The following is a 17,126-nucleotide window of genomic DNA, read 5'->3' as shown; positions in this document are numbered from 1 at the left end:
TAAATATGTTTTAAAAAAGGAAAAAACCAAACAAAGAACTACATGTAACTGTCTTTACAAAAAAATGCTTATTTGAAATTAAACATTTGTTTCAAATGTTTAAAAAACGAGGGCCGCGTCACGTAATTTCTGTAATACGTAGAAATATTTTGCTTACGTTATGTTAAGCACGTTGTAAATTTCAGAAATAGAAAAAATTACATTTATATAGGCAAATTCTGAAAAAACGTTATACTTTTAAAATTTTACCAAAATAAAAATTAGAAGTACTTAAAAATAAATTAGATTCCGAGCAGTTAAGTAGTGTGAAATCGATAAACCGCTTAAATTTGAATGTCCTATTTTCAATTTCAAATCAAGTGGTAAGTGGGGAAAAATAAGTTTGTTCTTGAAAAGTAAGTTTTTCTGGAAGGAATTCCAAAATCATATTTAAAAACAACAATAAATAACTGAAATCAGTTACGCGCCGATTGGGCCATCTCTGGTAACCGTAGCTATCACATCAGCCGATAACTATCGCAACGCAACGCAAACGAATTGGACAACAACCCTGCTCTTTTTCTTTTGGACCCGTAGAACCACATGTCTGGTAACCGATTTTAATTTTCGTTTCGGCGGTATAATGCTCCAATTAATTGACTAATTGCGGTTAATTGACAAGACCAGTGAACTGCGCAAGTACGGTGCAACCAAGAACGCAGCGAGTGTGTGTGCAATTGCGAAAAATCCGATAAATAATATTCGTAACGTTCTGCCCAGCAGCGCGTGAGTGAGTGCGAGCGAGAGGCAGTGATTCGAGCAGCGTAGTGGTGCGAAAGTGTGTGTGCAAGGAAACCCGCAAAAGCAAAGCAACAATAACAACACACGCACGCACGCACACACACACTCGTGTACGTATTCACACGCGGAGCGGAAAGTGCGTAGTGAACATACGAAACGTATGTACGTACGAAACAAGAAGTGGGAGAGATAGCGGAATAAAATACAATTCTTGTTTCCATTTCAATCTCTGGTGCGTATTCAAATCAAATGAACCTTTGCTTGTGTATGTGTGTGTGACCGCGTGCATCGTTTTGAAATTCGAGGCGAACTGCAGTCGAAATCAGCTGTTTTGAAAGCCGCGACCAGGGCGGCACTAACAACAATGCAGGCCGTTAGCCGAGTGCATTGGATATTGCATAATATTGGGTGAAGCGAAAACAGGGCTATTGTGGCAGGCCACAGGGTATAATCGAACCAAATCATAGCTATAAGCGCAGTTTATTTTATCTGCATCTTGAATTCGCTTCGATTTCCTGTCGTATTACCAGTTACGTTCAACGCCATGCCATTACGTTGTACTCCAGTTTGGCAAGTGGACAGCACGCTTTGCGGCAGCCCTGGTCGCTTAGCGTTGTGTTGCTGCTTCCTCTTCCTCTTGTGTGGGGCAAAAATCTAACCTCACTTCTTCTTCTTCTTTGGAACACTGCTGTGTGTGGCTGCTGCATAATAATATAATACCTCTCGATTCACGATTGGTCGTGCCTCGCAACGGATTTTCTCCGCTCGCCCAAACTACAGTATATAATCGTGCAAAATCCGTGGCATTAAATTCAATTCGCCGAGCAGCGTGACATCTGAGGAAAATCGAGAAAACGGCCGCTGGGAGAGGCTTTTCCGATGGCCAGTTCCTAAAAAATCACCGCACTCCTCGGGAGGCTCTTCTGCAGTCCCACAAAAATAGTAATCCCCATTGCGAAAGCCCCAAGTTCAAAGTGCAGTGTATGTGTGTGTGGTGTAATAGTTGCATTAAGTAAAGATGTAAATATTATTGCAGGAGGGCGAACTTGAGATTAAACGCCGTAATTGAGCAACAAACACCTCGAGTTCGCCAAACTCGCAAATTTGAAAATCCTAGAAAATCCTAAGCACAGTAAAGCTTGGCTTAGATGGACATTCTTTAGTTAGTTTCCGTTTCATAAAAACTGCGTATTAATCTGCGTTGGTAGCAGCTTACTTTCAAAAGTATATTTTTCTACAGCTAATAAGAACATTTAAAGTCGGGATGTTGACTTGCATTTTTTAGCTCCCTTAATAGTTTAATTTAATGCAAATTATTATACAAATTGCATTAGTATTGTCCGCAGAATTGCCCTGAATAGTTCTATATGTAAATGACCCAAAACAGTCAAGCTTAGCTATAGTAACATAGCGTGGAAAAGTTATAAAATGACGTAATTTGTAATATTTGGCCTGGATTTTCCTCTTGTTTCCTAACTTACTAACTGGCCTGCAAAATCTAATCCTTCTATTGCCAACCATTTCAGTTTGGAAGCCTATCTCTGGAGCCACCACATCCCGTTGAGCAGGCAAGGAAGCAGACAAGAGTTTCCCCAACCCGACAACGAGGATTAGCCGCTGACGAAGCCGGAGCAGGAGCAGCGAGTGTGCTGCCCACTCTGGAGAGGAAACCGGAGTCGAAGAAACCGCAGGAGTAGCAGCCGCAACTGAGGAGCATGTCCAGCAAGGAGGAGACGCCGTCCGCGGGTGGTGCCGCTCCTGTGGCCACTGTCGCCGCCTCGGGCAGCGCCACCACTTCCTACGCCAATGTGGTGCAGAACCTGGAGACCAAGAAGTCCGGTGCCAGCAGCACCACCACGACCACCGCCAGAGCCACTGTGGACAACAAAGAGAACCAGCCCAATCTGAAGAGCTTCAAGTCGTGGAGCGAGGAAGCCGCTGCCGCCGAGGCAGCCGGCGAAGCGCCAATCGGCAGCGTTAGCCTGGCCCAGACGGGTGAGAAGCGTGCCGCCGCCTCTGGTGGAGATAACACCGCCGAGAACTCTTCGGAATTGGATGACAACAACGACTTCGTGCCGGTACTATCGCATCATCGCCGCGATCGCAAAAAGGCGCGCAAGGAGAAGCCGCGCGATCAGCCGCCGGCCGGAGGACGTGGCGATGGTCAGAAAACCCAGCAGGCTGGTGGCCGCCGCAACACCGGATCCTCCGACACCGAACGCAAGCCAGTGCGCCCACGTGCTTCGCGTGGCGGTAGTCCCCGCAAATCGGCAGCCGGAGCAGCTGGCGCCGCCGGATCCAATGCTGGAACTGTGTCCTCCGCCGCTCCCGGTGGACCTAAAGTACACAAGGATCGCAAGGATACCTCGCCCAGCGCCAGCATCGAGGGAGCCGGCAGCAGCGGCAACGAGGCCAAGTCCGCCGACGGGGATCAGCAGGTGGGCGAAAAGGGCGCCGCTGGAGCAGCTCCGCCGCCCAAGCGATTCATTGCCGCCCCACCGCCCAAGGTCAACGCATGGAAGGTGAGTAATCAAATGATTGATCTTTAAGTTATTGATTGTATTTGGGAGTATCTTGAATGATAGTTTAATTAGGATAGGATTTCATTGGAGTTATTCATACATTGATTAGTGTTCTTTGCTGTCTCCTAATTGGAAATCCTAATATATTCAGATAGCCAGAAGATTTAGAAGTGCATCGGAATAGAATTAGGCACAAAGCATTTGGAAATGCTAATGAAAAGCTCTGCTAAAACGAAACCTACTCAAAAGTCAATGCAAATATGCCTTAAACTAATATTTAAGTCCATTTTTTATGAGTTCTCCGAAGTGGAAATTGTAATGATATGGACGGCTCATAGAAAAGTTGAGATAATACTAAGAAAATCTCGATAAGCAGCGCTTCAATATGAAGAGTAATCAGTGAAATCGTGAAGAATGCGATATGAAAAAGTACAAATATAGTAAGCGAGTGTCCACTGTACCTGGCGATAAGGCAGTTTTTTAGGAAACCCCCCTCAAATTGAAGTTTATATTCTTTGTTGTTACTCGTTTTTCGGCTTCACCTTCATTTTGTTGTATCCAAATTGCGTCTTAAAAATGATGGAAAAACATGTCCATGCATGTGTGGCCACTGTGCTGGTTGTGCGTGCGTGTGTGTGTGGTTGTTGGTAAACAAATGTGCGTGGAATGGCGGAGGAGAAGAGAGGGAGCAAAGCAGGGCGGCCAATAAAGCAGAGTGCGAGGCGCAGCAACAACAAGCACACGCGGTGCAGTGGAAACACGTTTTCCGCTTTTTGTTGTGGTTTTTCATGCCCTTATCACCGTTATGCGAATGCAGCGTAAACCGAAAAACCGATTACGATTGCAAAATTGTATCTCACAGATACACAACTGCAGGTTGCATAATGTCTGGCAAGCAGTTTGTCATCACAAACAAAACAAAATCGAGGGAAACAAACACACAATTGTGTTTATTTTCTATTTATTTTTGGCTGTTTCTTATTACGCAATGTCAGCGCGAATTGCCGGCGGTATTTCTGCCGTTTGTTTTCTGCTTGCCTTTCTAAAAAAAAAAGGTTTTCTTTTTGGCAAAAACAAAAGCATGCTCGCTTAGCTTTGGTACAGTAAAGCCTCCAAAGCACGAACACACTTCTGTTTAAATAATGTCGGTTCTTAACAATTTAAAAAATACATATTTTTGGCCAGACTGTAAGATAATTTTAATAATCCATTAGGTAGCAGGTGTTATTCATTTGTTTGTTGCTATGGTGAAGCCGAAATCTTAATTTCTTGTTTTTATCATTTGTTTTGTTTCTATTCTCCGTGTGTATCTATTACGGAACATCTGTTTTGGTGTCGCTACGAACGAGAGAAAAAGTTAAATATTTCCCAACTAAAAATAAATGTCAAGGTCAGCCGCTTGTCGTTTATCTATTTCATCAGGCGACGGCCTCCTCCCACCACAAACCACCCGCCCCCCGCAAACATGACGAAAGCGTGCGCAAAAGGGAGAGCCAAATAAACAGAGGGCGAAAGCAGAAATAGGCACGCAAACACACAGCGAAAAGCAAAAAGCAGCAAAAAGGTGTGGCTAATTTTCTTTCTGTGGAAAAGGCTGAAAGCCAAAAGTTTACACGTCCATAAAAGTTGATAACTGAACTAAGTTGTCGTCAAGCGTCAGTTCGAAATTCGCTCTGCATTCGAAAGCGTTTTGAGCCACTTGAAATGGATATGCAAATATCCGCTCACTTTTGACATTTTCGACTCTGGCAAATCGCTTTAATCCGGAAGTTAGGACCTGAAATTAGGCTAATAGGAATTAGAAGAATATTTACTTTGAGAATAGATAGTAACTTGTACTAAGTTTATACGTAGTTGAATCTAGTCCGCTAATTGTTGTGTCATTAGTAGTGTGTTTATAATGATAATTGCTCAGCCAGAAACGAATTATACATTCCTGACACCAAATTCGATTTAAACAACTCGTGTGCATATCGTTGTGAAATTAAACTCGGAATAATTCACATTTGCCAAGCGTTGCTAATTCCAATTTTCGGATCTAATCTAATTGCATTTGAGGCTAAAGATATGCATCAAAATTGGTTTAAATGTTTAAATATGCATATACTGTATTGAAAGTTTTGGCGTTATTTAAATACTCAAAAAATAAAATATATTAATAATAACAATAAGTTAAGCTAGTTTTATAGTTATTTTAATTTTTCGATAATCTTAATAAAACGTTAATTAATTAAGGTGAAGCCTGAAAAAAGAATGGCTTAAATTTGCTTATCTTCGATTCTTGTTTTTTAAGCCTCAACTGCGACGCCGACGCTGGCAGAGCTGCAGCAGCGCAGCGGCAGCGTTGCAGAGCAGCAATTCAAATTGTTGTTTCCGTTTATTTTTCCACGCCAGTTGCCGTTGACGTGTGTTCTGGAAGAGTTCGCAGCTGGGAAAACTTGTCGAACTTCCACTATTTTTCCTCATTTCTTAATTTTCAATATTAGAAAGTGCGATCGGAACGGGAAATAGGCTACTCAAAAGTTGAAACGTAAACAGCTGGAACGGCACGTGTTACCGAACTCACCACGTGGTGGACTCGTCGTTTCGTTACTGTTGCGAGGCGGTTAAGCAGAACAACTAATAAAAATTAGAATAATGTACACACATACAGCTGGAAGGCTGGAAATCGCGTGTGCCGCCGACGTGGAAGCTAAAACTCGATATACTTGTTGATTTTTCGACGCCCTGCTTAACGCGCTCTCACTTGCTCCCACTAACGTCGCGGGCGCTACGTAACGTAGGGCTACGTAGAGAGTGATAAGAAACCGCACTCTCTCGCACGCTCCCTCTCTCTCCCTCTCTCTCTCTTTCTTCGGCGGAACAAAACAAAAAGGAATAATGAACATGAAAACGAAAGTAAATATGCAATCATCATAACAACTTAATTAAAAGACAGAATAGTATCAAATTTAGAAACAAAATGTGTCACGCAGTACAGTGAATAATACTTATATTTAAAAATTTTTTGGGAATAGCTGGGAATCGCTTTCAATTTATTATTTCCACAACCGCCACCCTTCACTGCTGTAATTCTAAGCCCATTATAAAAGTCAATGATCACCGATATTTGCGTTGTTGCTATTGTTGACAGACATTGCGATTCAATGTTCTATTTTTAGGCATTCGTTTGCAACCGGAGATTAATAACATTAATTTGCCTCAATTACGCTTACGTTTCATTGTGGGTTATATCTTGTTTTGCCCCTTTTTTTTTGTCGGATATCGCGTTGCAGTATTATTCGAATTTCAAACTGAAGCGCTATGTGAATTTCAGGCTTCATAATAAGCCTCTTATCAGAGTATCAAATTAGCTGAAAATCCCAATGTACAATCACAACCGTATTCATTTTCCATTATTTCCCCGGTTGCTGTCATCTTTGTTGTTGATATCAATGGATACATACAGTATTTGCCTTCATAATCATTTTTTTTGTTCCTCTTTTTTTTTTTTCAAGAGGAATACGTGCACTTCCTAGTTCTTTGTGCTTGCGATCAAGATTTTTCCCTTGTTGTCAAGAGAAAATGGCAAAATATTTACTTATAAATGCACTTTGCAGTATAGAATTTATCAGTTAATTTTATGTACACATAACAACAGGCATGTTTTTGAATAACCAGCACAAATCAATGAAGTAATTTGATTTCTCGACAGTTTTATAATACCTATCCTATACCTTCTTGTATTGCTCAAATATTATTTAATCAAATGAAGTACTGCCAATATCTCGCCAATTTTAAGATTAGATGTTGTACTTCAAAATGTATTCGATAACCTTTGGTGGTACATTAAGTAATGCACACTTTTCAGATCTGGCTTTAATCTCTTGTTTATATTGTCACTTCTTTATCATTTATCTACCTGTTGATTCTTGAGTAATTATTTGCATTTTAAAAGCTGACCCACTAATTATTTGCGCAACAATTTCCCTTCGCAGTTTCTAGAAGCCACAATATTGAAAGTAGAGTTAAGGTCACAGCGCAAACTGTTTTCCAATCGCTTTATATGTAAGTTCCATTCAGTTACTCAAACTGCTGATAGAAGTAATCTATGGGATTTACTCAATATAATGTATTTAGACGATGCCGATACGCGACTGATTATAAAACCATGAGGTGATGGAGACTACCTCAAATATTTATTCGGAAATTATAGAAAACCCTAGGGGCGGCATCTGTTTTACTTTCACAAATATGTAATTGTGGAATATAGAATTTAAACATGATACTTGTGCATATTTGTTCTTGCCTTGTTTACCGCCCCGTGGGGACCTCGATAAGACGTATGTATGTATGTATGTATGTTCCTAAGCCTGCTACGCATTAAGTAAAGTTGCTCGAACGTAAACAACTTTTCGCGCACACCCACTATAAACTTATCATCGGTGTTTGTGCGGCGATGAGTGTCGATGGAGTTCGTCGCCTCGGATCCCAACTATTCTACTCAACTCTCTTCGGTTCACAGGCAATCGCCTGCTAGTTTAATCGCTTAATTTAATCACGAATGGAACTATAAATAGAAAAATAAGAGTGAATAGTAGTCATTAAACTGTTTGCGTTCAAAGCTGGACGGCCTTTTTCGTACCCATCAGTTGTAGGGTATGCTATTGTTGTAAGCTAGAATGTGACGTATATCTTTTGTATCTTGTAGCTATTACATTTAAATAAATCAATTCTTATGCTAGTAGTTTTTTGCAGAATGTGTTTTATAACACCTGAGTAACTTTTAGTCTAACCTCTAGATTTCAGCACTATCAGTTTTCTACGAGTATTGGTAAATTTATTACTATTCATGTAAGCTGAGCTGATTGTCGGCACTTGTTCTCCATATGAACACTTTTTTCCATCTTTTTGACAGCCACTCGAATGGCTGAGCACGTTTTCTGGTTTTATTTTCGATTTTTTTTACAATATTTTTACATAACGTCTTGCGGCCGGCATTATTGACTGGTTTTCGCATTCTGCTCGTACTTTTTAATTTGCTAAGACGCAGAAAGACTGACTCGTAACCTCAAAAAGGGGTATATGTACATATATGTATGTATATACTGTATCTCAGCCCCGATCCCGCCTGCACTATAACCTCAAACTGATTGCGAGCCATTCGACTGTTGACTTAGAGAACGAGATTCGCTGAATGTGGGTCTTTTTGCACGTTTGCCCGGCTCTCGGTCATTGTTTGGCATTATTTTTACTTCTCTTTGTCGTGTTTTGTGCTATTTCAGTTGCTGCTATCGTGCCAGACCGATTCTAATGTCATTTAAATAGTAATTTTGCACTGCAGGCGCCTCAGTTGTCTTTCAGCGATCGCCCGATGTAGTGCACTTACGCAGATCCCAGAGTGGTGTTTTCTTAATGACTGAAAAACTGAAAAACATTGGATACTTGAGGCTCTTTTTATAGGCAAGTTCAAGTTTGTAGTGTTGTATGCAAGTGAATTAATGACACAATTCTTTATGAATCACTTATACACTGACGTTCATTTCGATCGGTTTTTATACTATGATTGGCCTTGAACCACCCATCCTAATGAATGTCTAATCTCTGCTTGAAAAAGCTTACCCATGTACGTCAGCAATTATGTGGGGGTTCAAAATGTTCGAAAGTGATAAGAGCCATACTTGTGTAAATATAGAATTGGAAACATGTGCTTGACAAGTGGCACACGATAATCTTGAGTTTGTGGAAAAGTGATTCTTATAGGTACGCATAATGGAAAATTTCAAATAGTTATCGTGACTCATAGGAAAGTCCTTTCTCTGCGCAAAATGACAAGTCCTTGTGACTCATGACCCTGCAATTGGGCGGAGTCATGGTTTTATGCGTAGTTTTCCTATTCGAAATGAACGTTCTTTGCAATTTGCGAATTGTTTATTGACACACATCATGCATTTATCCTTGGCCATTCTGATGAATACGTGATCAATTGCATGGAAAGTCTTTAAATATTTTTAGCATAAGCATGACACATCGGTTACACTACAAGAAAATGTTTTAATTATTTATAAGTTAAGGTAGGGGCTGGGAAAATAATAATTATATCAATAACGATAGCGTTTATTATGAACACACCTTCAAGGAGAGTAATTTTCAATGTTTTTTTTATAGGAAGCCATTAAGGTGTTGTGATATTTGGGTTGATAATGATTTAAGGTCAGAACTGTATAACAACACTATACAACATAAGCCCTGTTTTTCAATTTCTGTTGTCACTTCAGAAGCAAATTTACAAATTTATCTGTGTGTAATATTTTTTATGGAATTATTTAAGCATCTCCTCGATTTTCTCTCTCTCTCTTCTTAATCCACTCTCTTTGTTTTGAAGTTTTTCCACCACGTTTCTCCATTTTCGGCTCTCCTTCGGATGGCCTACGTGCCGAAAATCACATGTTGTTTTGTTGTGCCTCTTTTTATGCTCCGTTATTGTTACATCGTGTGCGTGCGAGATAGCAAATGTTTATGTTTATAATTGTAAGGCTTTTGTTTGTTGAAAGATATGCCTATCACTTGTTTTCGCCCTATGATCGATTCGTTGTGGGTGTGTGAACTTTAAAGCGGATCAAAACAACATTTGTAGAAAATGCGTACAAAAACAAAACGATAAAACAAGCGCACGTACGCACACTGAGCGAAAACCTGTATCCATCGCATACACATTAAGATACAGATACAGGGTGCCCTGCGCTCACGCTCTTGCCGGCAAAACTCTCCGCGTCCTCCTCTCTCACGCATCCATGAACCGGCGCATCGGCTGTTTTCTGTTTTGTTTTTGTTTTGAATCTGAGGCCACAGTGGGGCTTCTTCGTGTAGAAGTTATATCTTATGTGAATAGTAAAGCTTTTGAACTAGAAGTCAAGTCTGGTCCGAAAAGAAAGCTGATAAAAACACTTCATCGGTTCACATTTTTATAAAAAGCGACAGTCGAAGCTTCACTGTATCCTTCTTTTATGTTGCGTTGAAAAACCAGTTGTTGTTATGCCCTCGCCTCTGACTTTGTTGTTGTGCCATCGTCTTCGTCGTTTTTGCTCACGTAGTCAACGCGTGGACAGCGAAAAGTTGATTGAGATAGCGGGAGCCAAAGAGAGCGGGAGAGGAAGAAAGGGCAGAGGCGGATGAGCGAAACAGAGGCGGAGGCATATTCGAATCAAAAAACTGTCGCTATCGCACAGAACTCATCCAACGTTTCGAGAGAACGGACGTACAAGTTCTTCTGGACTAGCAAGCAATTGTATAAACAAAAAAATAGGAGTGCCAGCAACAAAAACAACTGTTCCAATTGCTAGTTTAGCAAAGGTGTTGTATGGAAGGCAAAACAAACAAAGATAAGCGAAAAACCCGCAGTGACAACTGATTAGAAGTGAACCAAGGCAAGGCGACGAAAAGTTCTTGCACAAAATCGAGGTAATTTTCCAGTGGTCAGATCGAGAAATTAGCCGCTCTCCAAAGTGGATATAGAAGTTAGCCACCCTCGTCGCGAACTAAATCTGGGTTAGGGGCACTGCGCATAGGGAGTGGAGCTGGAGTTGCATTGATTTTTACCCGTTTTTCGGGGCTACCGACTGTGCGAAATGTAACTCACATTCTTGAATTCCATTCTGCTACTTCAACAGATATCGGCCAAACAATCTGGCAGCCCAAAGGCAGGAACTTCTCCATTGGACAAACGTGTTTTGCAGCCAAAGGCACAGCAGCAGCAGCAATCTAAACAAACTGCCAGCCAAAACAACAACGCACAGAACACCGCCAGCAACAAAAAGACACAGCAGCAACAACAACCTCAACAGGGAGCAACAACAACCACACAGACAACAACAGCAGCAGCAACCGCAGCAGTAGCAGTAGCAAGCACATCAGCAGCAGCAGCAACATCATCCGCAGCAGCAGTAGCAGCAGCAACAACTGAAACCGCAACAACAACCACTGGTGAGTGCCCCTTCGAGGATGGAAAATTTTCCATACTTAACTCAATTAATCTGAAGTGAACTGGGGAAAAGAGACTATAAATATGACAGCTAATTGTGAGCCAAAAAACTAAGTGGTTGTATGTTTACATGCAATAATTTATGAGTAGCAATCTATTTTTATTATGCTGTTTTTCATAAAATATTAAAACGATGCGAATAGCTCGATAGTTCAGCAACCTCAAAGAATCTCAACCATATCATCACATAATCATAGGGCAAGATTATTAAGATTTAGCACAATGTTCACTATCTAGTTGCGTGTCAAGGCAATGCTTAGAAATAAAATAAATTTGTGTATTTCTGTAAATTCCTATATATTTATATATACGTATATATTATCTACCCCCTGCGGAGTTGTTTTGATGCAAGAGACGGGCGAGAGAACCTGGACCCCCCGACCACCATCACCATGTGACTGCTCTGGTTCTCGTTCTCTGCCGCACTTGCTCACGTGTCTCCCGCTCTCTGGCACTCCGAATCTCTCTGTTGACCCGATGCTCCGAGAGAAGGTGCCAGTTTGTGGCGACGCATATGGCCTGATTTCTTATTTTTAAAACACTGTTCTTGTACTTCGATATACTCAGCCCAGAACTGCTTGTTTCATTACAGTTGATGCCAGCCAGGCGGATGCTCATGCCAAAGTTGTGGTAAAGGACAAAAAGAAGGTCAATCAAAAGGTGGGTATCTAAGTCTAGACAACAAGATGGTATATTACCATGTTTCATGTAAATATATCATTGATATAAGCGTCATGCATTTCAATGGGACCTCTTTGATATGGTCTTTGCATTTGTAACGAGCCCATACCTACCATATTCTAAACAGCGAATGCATCTTTTTCAGGCCAGCGACTTTAGCAACGTGGGTGACTGGCCGACGCTAATTGGCGGAACTTCTGGCAGTGGCAAAGCCACCAGCAACGAACCCAAGCGCAACCCAACGAAAAAACAGCAGTCAGCCAAAACAGCAGCCGCAGTAGCAGCCAGCAGCAATACCACTTCAAGTGAAGTTGCCACAGAGTCTAACGTCGCAGGCACAACCAGCAGCAGCAACAGCAATCCCAGCAGCAGCACAAACACCACTACCAACAGCCAAGCCACAACTGCACCTGTTGCCAGCACGAGTCATGATGCCAAAGCCCAGCGAGACGCTGAGCCAGCGGCCAATTCTGCTGCAGGAGCTACTGGCACCACTGCCGGGCCTGCCCTCACCAAGAAGCTACCCAAGCACAAGTGGCGTCCGCTGCCCATCGATCTGGCTAAGTCCAGTCGCACCAAGCCGATTGGCGGCCGGCCAAATCGGCGCTTCAGCGACGATATTGCCGACCAGCGCCGTCCGCCGCGCGTCTACTACGACCGTCAGCCCGGTGCTGGAGGAGCGGGAGTCGAGTCGCGGCATCCACACTCTGGCCGGCATCCGTACGGGTCACGCCCAGCGACTGCTACGTCCGAGCGCGTGGATTCCTGGCGTAGCAGCAGCAGCACCACCTCCGCAGCGTTCGATGAGCAGCGCTCTGGAGCAGCGGGTGGTGCCGGGGCAGCGGGAGCGGGAGTTGGTTCAGCCACGCGCGGGCCGCGTCGCTACCGGACGCCGTACCGTGGCGGGCGGCAAGGCCGGGGCGGATTCTCCCGACAGGGACCAGGTCGCCCGACTCATCGCATACCACGCCATCTGCTAGCTTCGGGCGAGTATGCTAACTATCTCCCGGCGGACGCCGCCGGCGCCGACTCGCAGTCCTCGTATGTGCTCATGGGCACCCACTATTTTGGCAACGTGCCCGCCGCCTACATCGAATTGGACGCTAACAGCATCAAGGAGGCCATCAAGAAGCAAGTGTAAGTACATATCGATACATTTCGCCTAATGCCTTTTGCTGGATAAATATATATTATATATGTATATTCAAAAATATAAACTCTGCAGCTAAAGGCATTACATCCGTTGTTACTAAGAATCTCTTTGTTGACTTCCAAACTATCTCCATTTGCCCCCCATAGTGAATACTATTTCAGCGTCGATAATCTTACCGGCGACTTCTTTTTGCGCCGCAAAATGGACCCCGAGGGCTATATCCCAGTTACTCTGATCGCCTCGTTCCATCGCGTTCTCGCACTGACCACCGATGTGGCTGTGATCGTAAACGCCATTAAGGAATCGGATAAACTGGAGCTCTTTGAGGGCTACAAGGTGCGCACCAAGACGACACCGACCACCTGGCCCATCACGGAAGTGCCGGAGGTCACCGAAGGGGAACAGAAGGCTATCGGCACACTGGAGCAGGAGCAGTTGGAGCAGAATGATGGTCAGGAGAAGCTGGAGGAGGAGACTGAGGCGGATTCCCCGCCGCCCATTCTCACATCGGCCATGGCCACAAAGCCGCTGAACACCATTCCGCCACCGCCGGTGCCGCGAAACCCCCAAAATTTGGTGCCCAAAATGTTGCAGGATAAGCAACAGTCGAGATCCTCGACCATTGCGGCTCTAAACTCTGTGAATGCGATCAGTGCGCTGACCCAGCAAGTGGAGGGTGGTGCCGCTGAACTGGCTGGACATTTGAGTGGACTGGCTGAGAGTGTGAAGCCCAAGTCGACATCGACGCCGGACAAGAGAAGTGCTGCTTCAGCGGGCAATGGAGCTGGGTCAGCAGCTGCTTTGGTGGCGGAGCCGGAGGGCATGTGGAAAGAGGTAAAGAGACGCTCCAAAATAAATGCTATCAAAGAAAACGCTACTACACCACCACAACAACAACAGCCACCGCTTTCACAATCGCTCAACAACAATAACGATAATGTCAAAACGAACAACACCTCGTCCAAGTCCAAGTCCTCGTCCAACAACGCCCCATCCAACGCCTCATCATCAGCCACTGTGTGTGTAACCACGAACAATGCTTCCTCAGCCACAAAAGCAACCACCAAAACCACAACCACCTCCACCGCCACTACCACCACGAACAACAACATTAAATCTGGCAAAGCTGCTTACTCCAAAACCCACTCCAAATCCTCATCCAAAACAGCTGCTCCGCCATCCGCTCAGTGCCATGCCGAAAAGGAAGAACTAGACTTCCAGTTTGATGAGGAGCTAATGGACCCCCTACCCCCTGGAACCGGACGCATCAACAACTTCACCGAAAACTTCTCCGACGACGATGAATCAGACTACGAGTTTGCCGATCGTGACATTAACAAGCTGCTGATTGTGGCCCAAGTGGGTCGCGCACCCAAACACGAGGGCTACGACCGCACCGCCGACTTTACGTCGCGCACGAAAATCACCCAGGATCTGGAGAACATCATCAACGATGGTCTGGTCAACTACGAAGAGGATCTGTGGACCACCACCAATGTGGTTGCCGATTACAGGACTGTCAATGTGATTTCCCAGGCGGACTTCGAAAAACTTGCCGGTGGTCGAAACAAATCGGTGTTACCGCCGCAGGTGGTGCCACCACCGCCACCATTTGAAGAAGATCTTGATGAAACCCTGGTGGGTGATACCACTCTAAACTCCACACTGAACAACACCCTCAAGTCCCGACGTGCCCGCTTCTATGCTGCTCCCAACTCGCACTCGATTGATCCCCGAACGCCAAGAAAGAGGAAACTCCGTCACACCGCCAATCCGCCAGTGGAGGCCCACGTCGGTTGGCTGCTTGACACTGTGGAGCATCGTCCTCGCACCACCTCGATGGGTTCCTCGGCGGGCACATCGCCCACCGCCTCGTCGTACGGATCGTTCGGATCGTCGGTGCCACAGTCGCTACCCGTATTCCAGCATCCATCACATGCTCTTCTCAAGGAGAACAACTTCACCCAACAGGCCTACCACAAGTACCATTCGCGCTGCCTCAAGGAGCGACGGCGCTTGGGCTACGGTCAGTCGCAGGAGATGAACACCCTGTACCGCTTCTGGTCGTTCTTCCTGCGCGAGAACTTCAACAAGAGCATGTACAACGAGTTCCGATCGTTGGCGCTGGAGGATGCCGGCAATGGTTTCCGCTACGGTCTTGAATGCCTCTTCCGGTTCTTCTCGTACGGCTTGGAGAAGAAGTTCAGACCGAATGTCTATCAAGATTTCCAGGACGAGACGGTTGCCGATTATGAAACAGGTAAGAATTTGTTGGGCAAATATAAAAATTATCATAACATGTAACATTGAACATTTATAGTAATATTAAACATTTTCACCAGGTCAACTGTACGGTCTCGAGAAGTTCTGGGCTTTCCTAAAATACTACAAGAATGGTGAGAAGTTGGAGGTGCAGCCCAAGCTGGCCGAGTACCTGAAGAGCTTCAAGAACATTGAGGACTTCCGCGTGGTGGAGCCGGAGATCAACGAAATGCTACAAGGAGTGGGCAGCCTGAATCCAGGCCGCCAGTTCAACCGCCACCGCAGTGTGTCGGAGAGCGATGGCACAGCTGTGATTGCGGCCGGCGGTCGTCGCCTAAACACGACCATCACCAACCGCAGCGACTACGTGGGCAGGTTGCTGCAGCAACAGCACCAACAACAGCAGCAGCAGCAGCAGCATCACCAGTATCAGCAGGGATACGGCGGCTACAATCAGCAGCAAAATCGCAGGCGCACAGGCTCCTTCGGCAGCAGCACAGTGCGCATTCGCAGCGGCTCCCTGGGCAACAAGCCGCAGGTGGCCAATCGCAATCAGGGATCGCAGCACGAGTTGCGACGCGGCGGCAGCAATTCTGGCCTGGCGCCACACAAGCGACAGCAGCAGCAACAGAAGCCGAAGCCAGGAGCAGGATCACAGACAGGCTCAGCACGTGCCACCACATTAGCGGCAGCTACAGCAGCAGCAGCCGCATCAGCAGCAACATCAACAGCGGCGGGAACGGCAGCAGCGACACCAGCGGTAACGGTATCATCGGGGTCGTCGTCGTCGCAGAAGTAGTTACAAGATAATGCAGAGACACTTTTTGGATTAGGTTTAAGTTAATAGCTACCACTTAGTTTTCTGGGGGCCCTCGCATTTGATGGCTCCACACTCTTTTGTTTATTCATTCTTATTATTCTTTTGTAGTATTCAAGTCAAGCGTAAAGTGGGAAGAGTCGTTAGCGTTTAGCATAATTAAGTGAAATTTTTGAAATTTGTTTATTGCAATTTGCCTAGCGCTCGTTGGTTTAGTAGTTACGATTCTAAATGTTTGTTTCTCGCATACCCTCGACAAAAAACTAAAACAATGGTTGCTTACGAAATGCTCAATGCTCACACAAAACACACACACCAATTACACACAGCGGGGTCTGTCTGCTTTGTACCAGTGCCAACCCGCCATGATCTTGGAAAATATCGAAACGATTGCCCTTTTTTTTTTTTTGTTCTGTTGATTCTCCTTATTTTTTATGCGATGCAAAAATCAAGGCAAAGATTTTCCTACTTAGAGCAGCGTTAATAGTTGACGTAATGCCATGAACTGTTGTACTATACGATTAAAGTTAAAGCTAATAACCATAACCATAACGATACCGATATAACCTATGCAAATATTACCTAACGAAATCTGAAAACCAATCAATCGAAATTGATACGCAAGCAACAACAAAAACCAAATGATCTTAATGCAAATAAATTTTGTAAATTACAAAAGAACATATATATAAATACATATATAACATATATACATTTATATGCAAAGGTACACTGAAGCCATGAAAACGCGTACATAAGAATATGATTACTAAATATAATTATGATTATTTTTTGTGTGTGTGACCTTAGCGCAAATGTAAAACTTATTTGTTTAAGAGGCAGCGAGATCTTGTAATCCTTAAACCCAATTGAGGCAAGCAGGGCTCAAGT

At 44.2% G+C, this 17,126-nt stretch overlaps 1 protein-coding gene and 1 long non-coding RNA gene across 4 annotated transcripts; both read left to right on the top strand.

Moving 5' to 3' along the window:
- The first annotated feature begins 554 nt into the window (after positions 1-554).
- On the top strand, positions 555-16,789 carry LOC6618755 (la-related protein 1). Of its 3 annotated transcripts, none has more exons than XM_002042977.2 (7): positions 555-1,012; positions 2,307-3,302; positions 10,952-11,264; positions 11,915-11,982; positions 12,149-13,140; positions 13,303-15,416; positions 15,499-16,789. In XM_002042977.2, exons 2-7 carry the CDS (start codon positions 2,496-2,498, stop codon positions 16,215-16,217), a joined length of 5,013 nt encoding a protein of 1,670 aa, XP_002043013.2. In that variant the 5' UTR covers positions 555-1,012; positions 2,307-2,495; the 3' UTR covers positions 16,218-16,789. The 3 variants fall into 3 exon arrangements, with proteins under 3 accessions (XP_002043013.2, XP_032578993.1, XP_032578995.1); XM_032723102.1 differs by lacking the exon at positions 555-1,012 and adding an exon at positions 1,492-1,761; XM_032723104.1 differs by lacking the exons at positions 555-1,012; positions 2,307-3,302 and adding an exon at positions 6,168-6,200.
- Positions 6,208-8,744, top strand: LOC116801760. The gene is made up of 3 exons (XR_004362202.1): positions 6,208-6,976; positions 7,280-7,349; positions 7,422-8,744. It is a non-coding gene; the product is annotated as an uncharacterized LOC116801760 (long non-coding RNA).
- Positions 16,790-17,126: the final 337 nt, after the last annotated feature.

The sequence above is a fragment of the Drosophila sechellia genome, chromosome 3R (assembly GCF_004382195.2).
Source record: "Drosophila sechellia strain sech25 chromosome 3R, ASM438219v1, whole genome shotgun sequence".
Lineage (NCBI taxonomy): Eukaryota > Metazoa > Arthropoda > Insecta > Diptera > Drosophilidae > Drosophila > Drosophila sechellia.
The sequence above is the reverse complement of the archived record's forward strand: the minus strand, read 5'-3'. Positions and strand labels throughout refer to the sequence as shown.

Excerpts from the sequence above, each read along its gene's own strand:
- LOC6618755 (XM_002042977.2), top strand. The coding sequence starts at position 2,496 with ATGTCCAGCAAGGAGGAGACGCCGTCCGCGGGTGGTGCCGCTCCTGTG. Across the intron at positions 3,303-10,951 it reads CCAAGGTCAACGCATGGAAG|ATATCGGCCAAACAATCTGG; the intron begins GTGAGTAATCAA and ends CTACTTCAACAG. Across the intron at positions 15,417-15,498 it reads GGTTGCCGATTATGAAACAG|GTCAACTGTACGGTCTCGAG; the intron begins GTAAGAATTTGT and ends CATTTTCACCAG.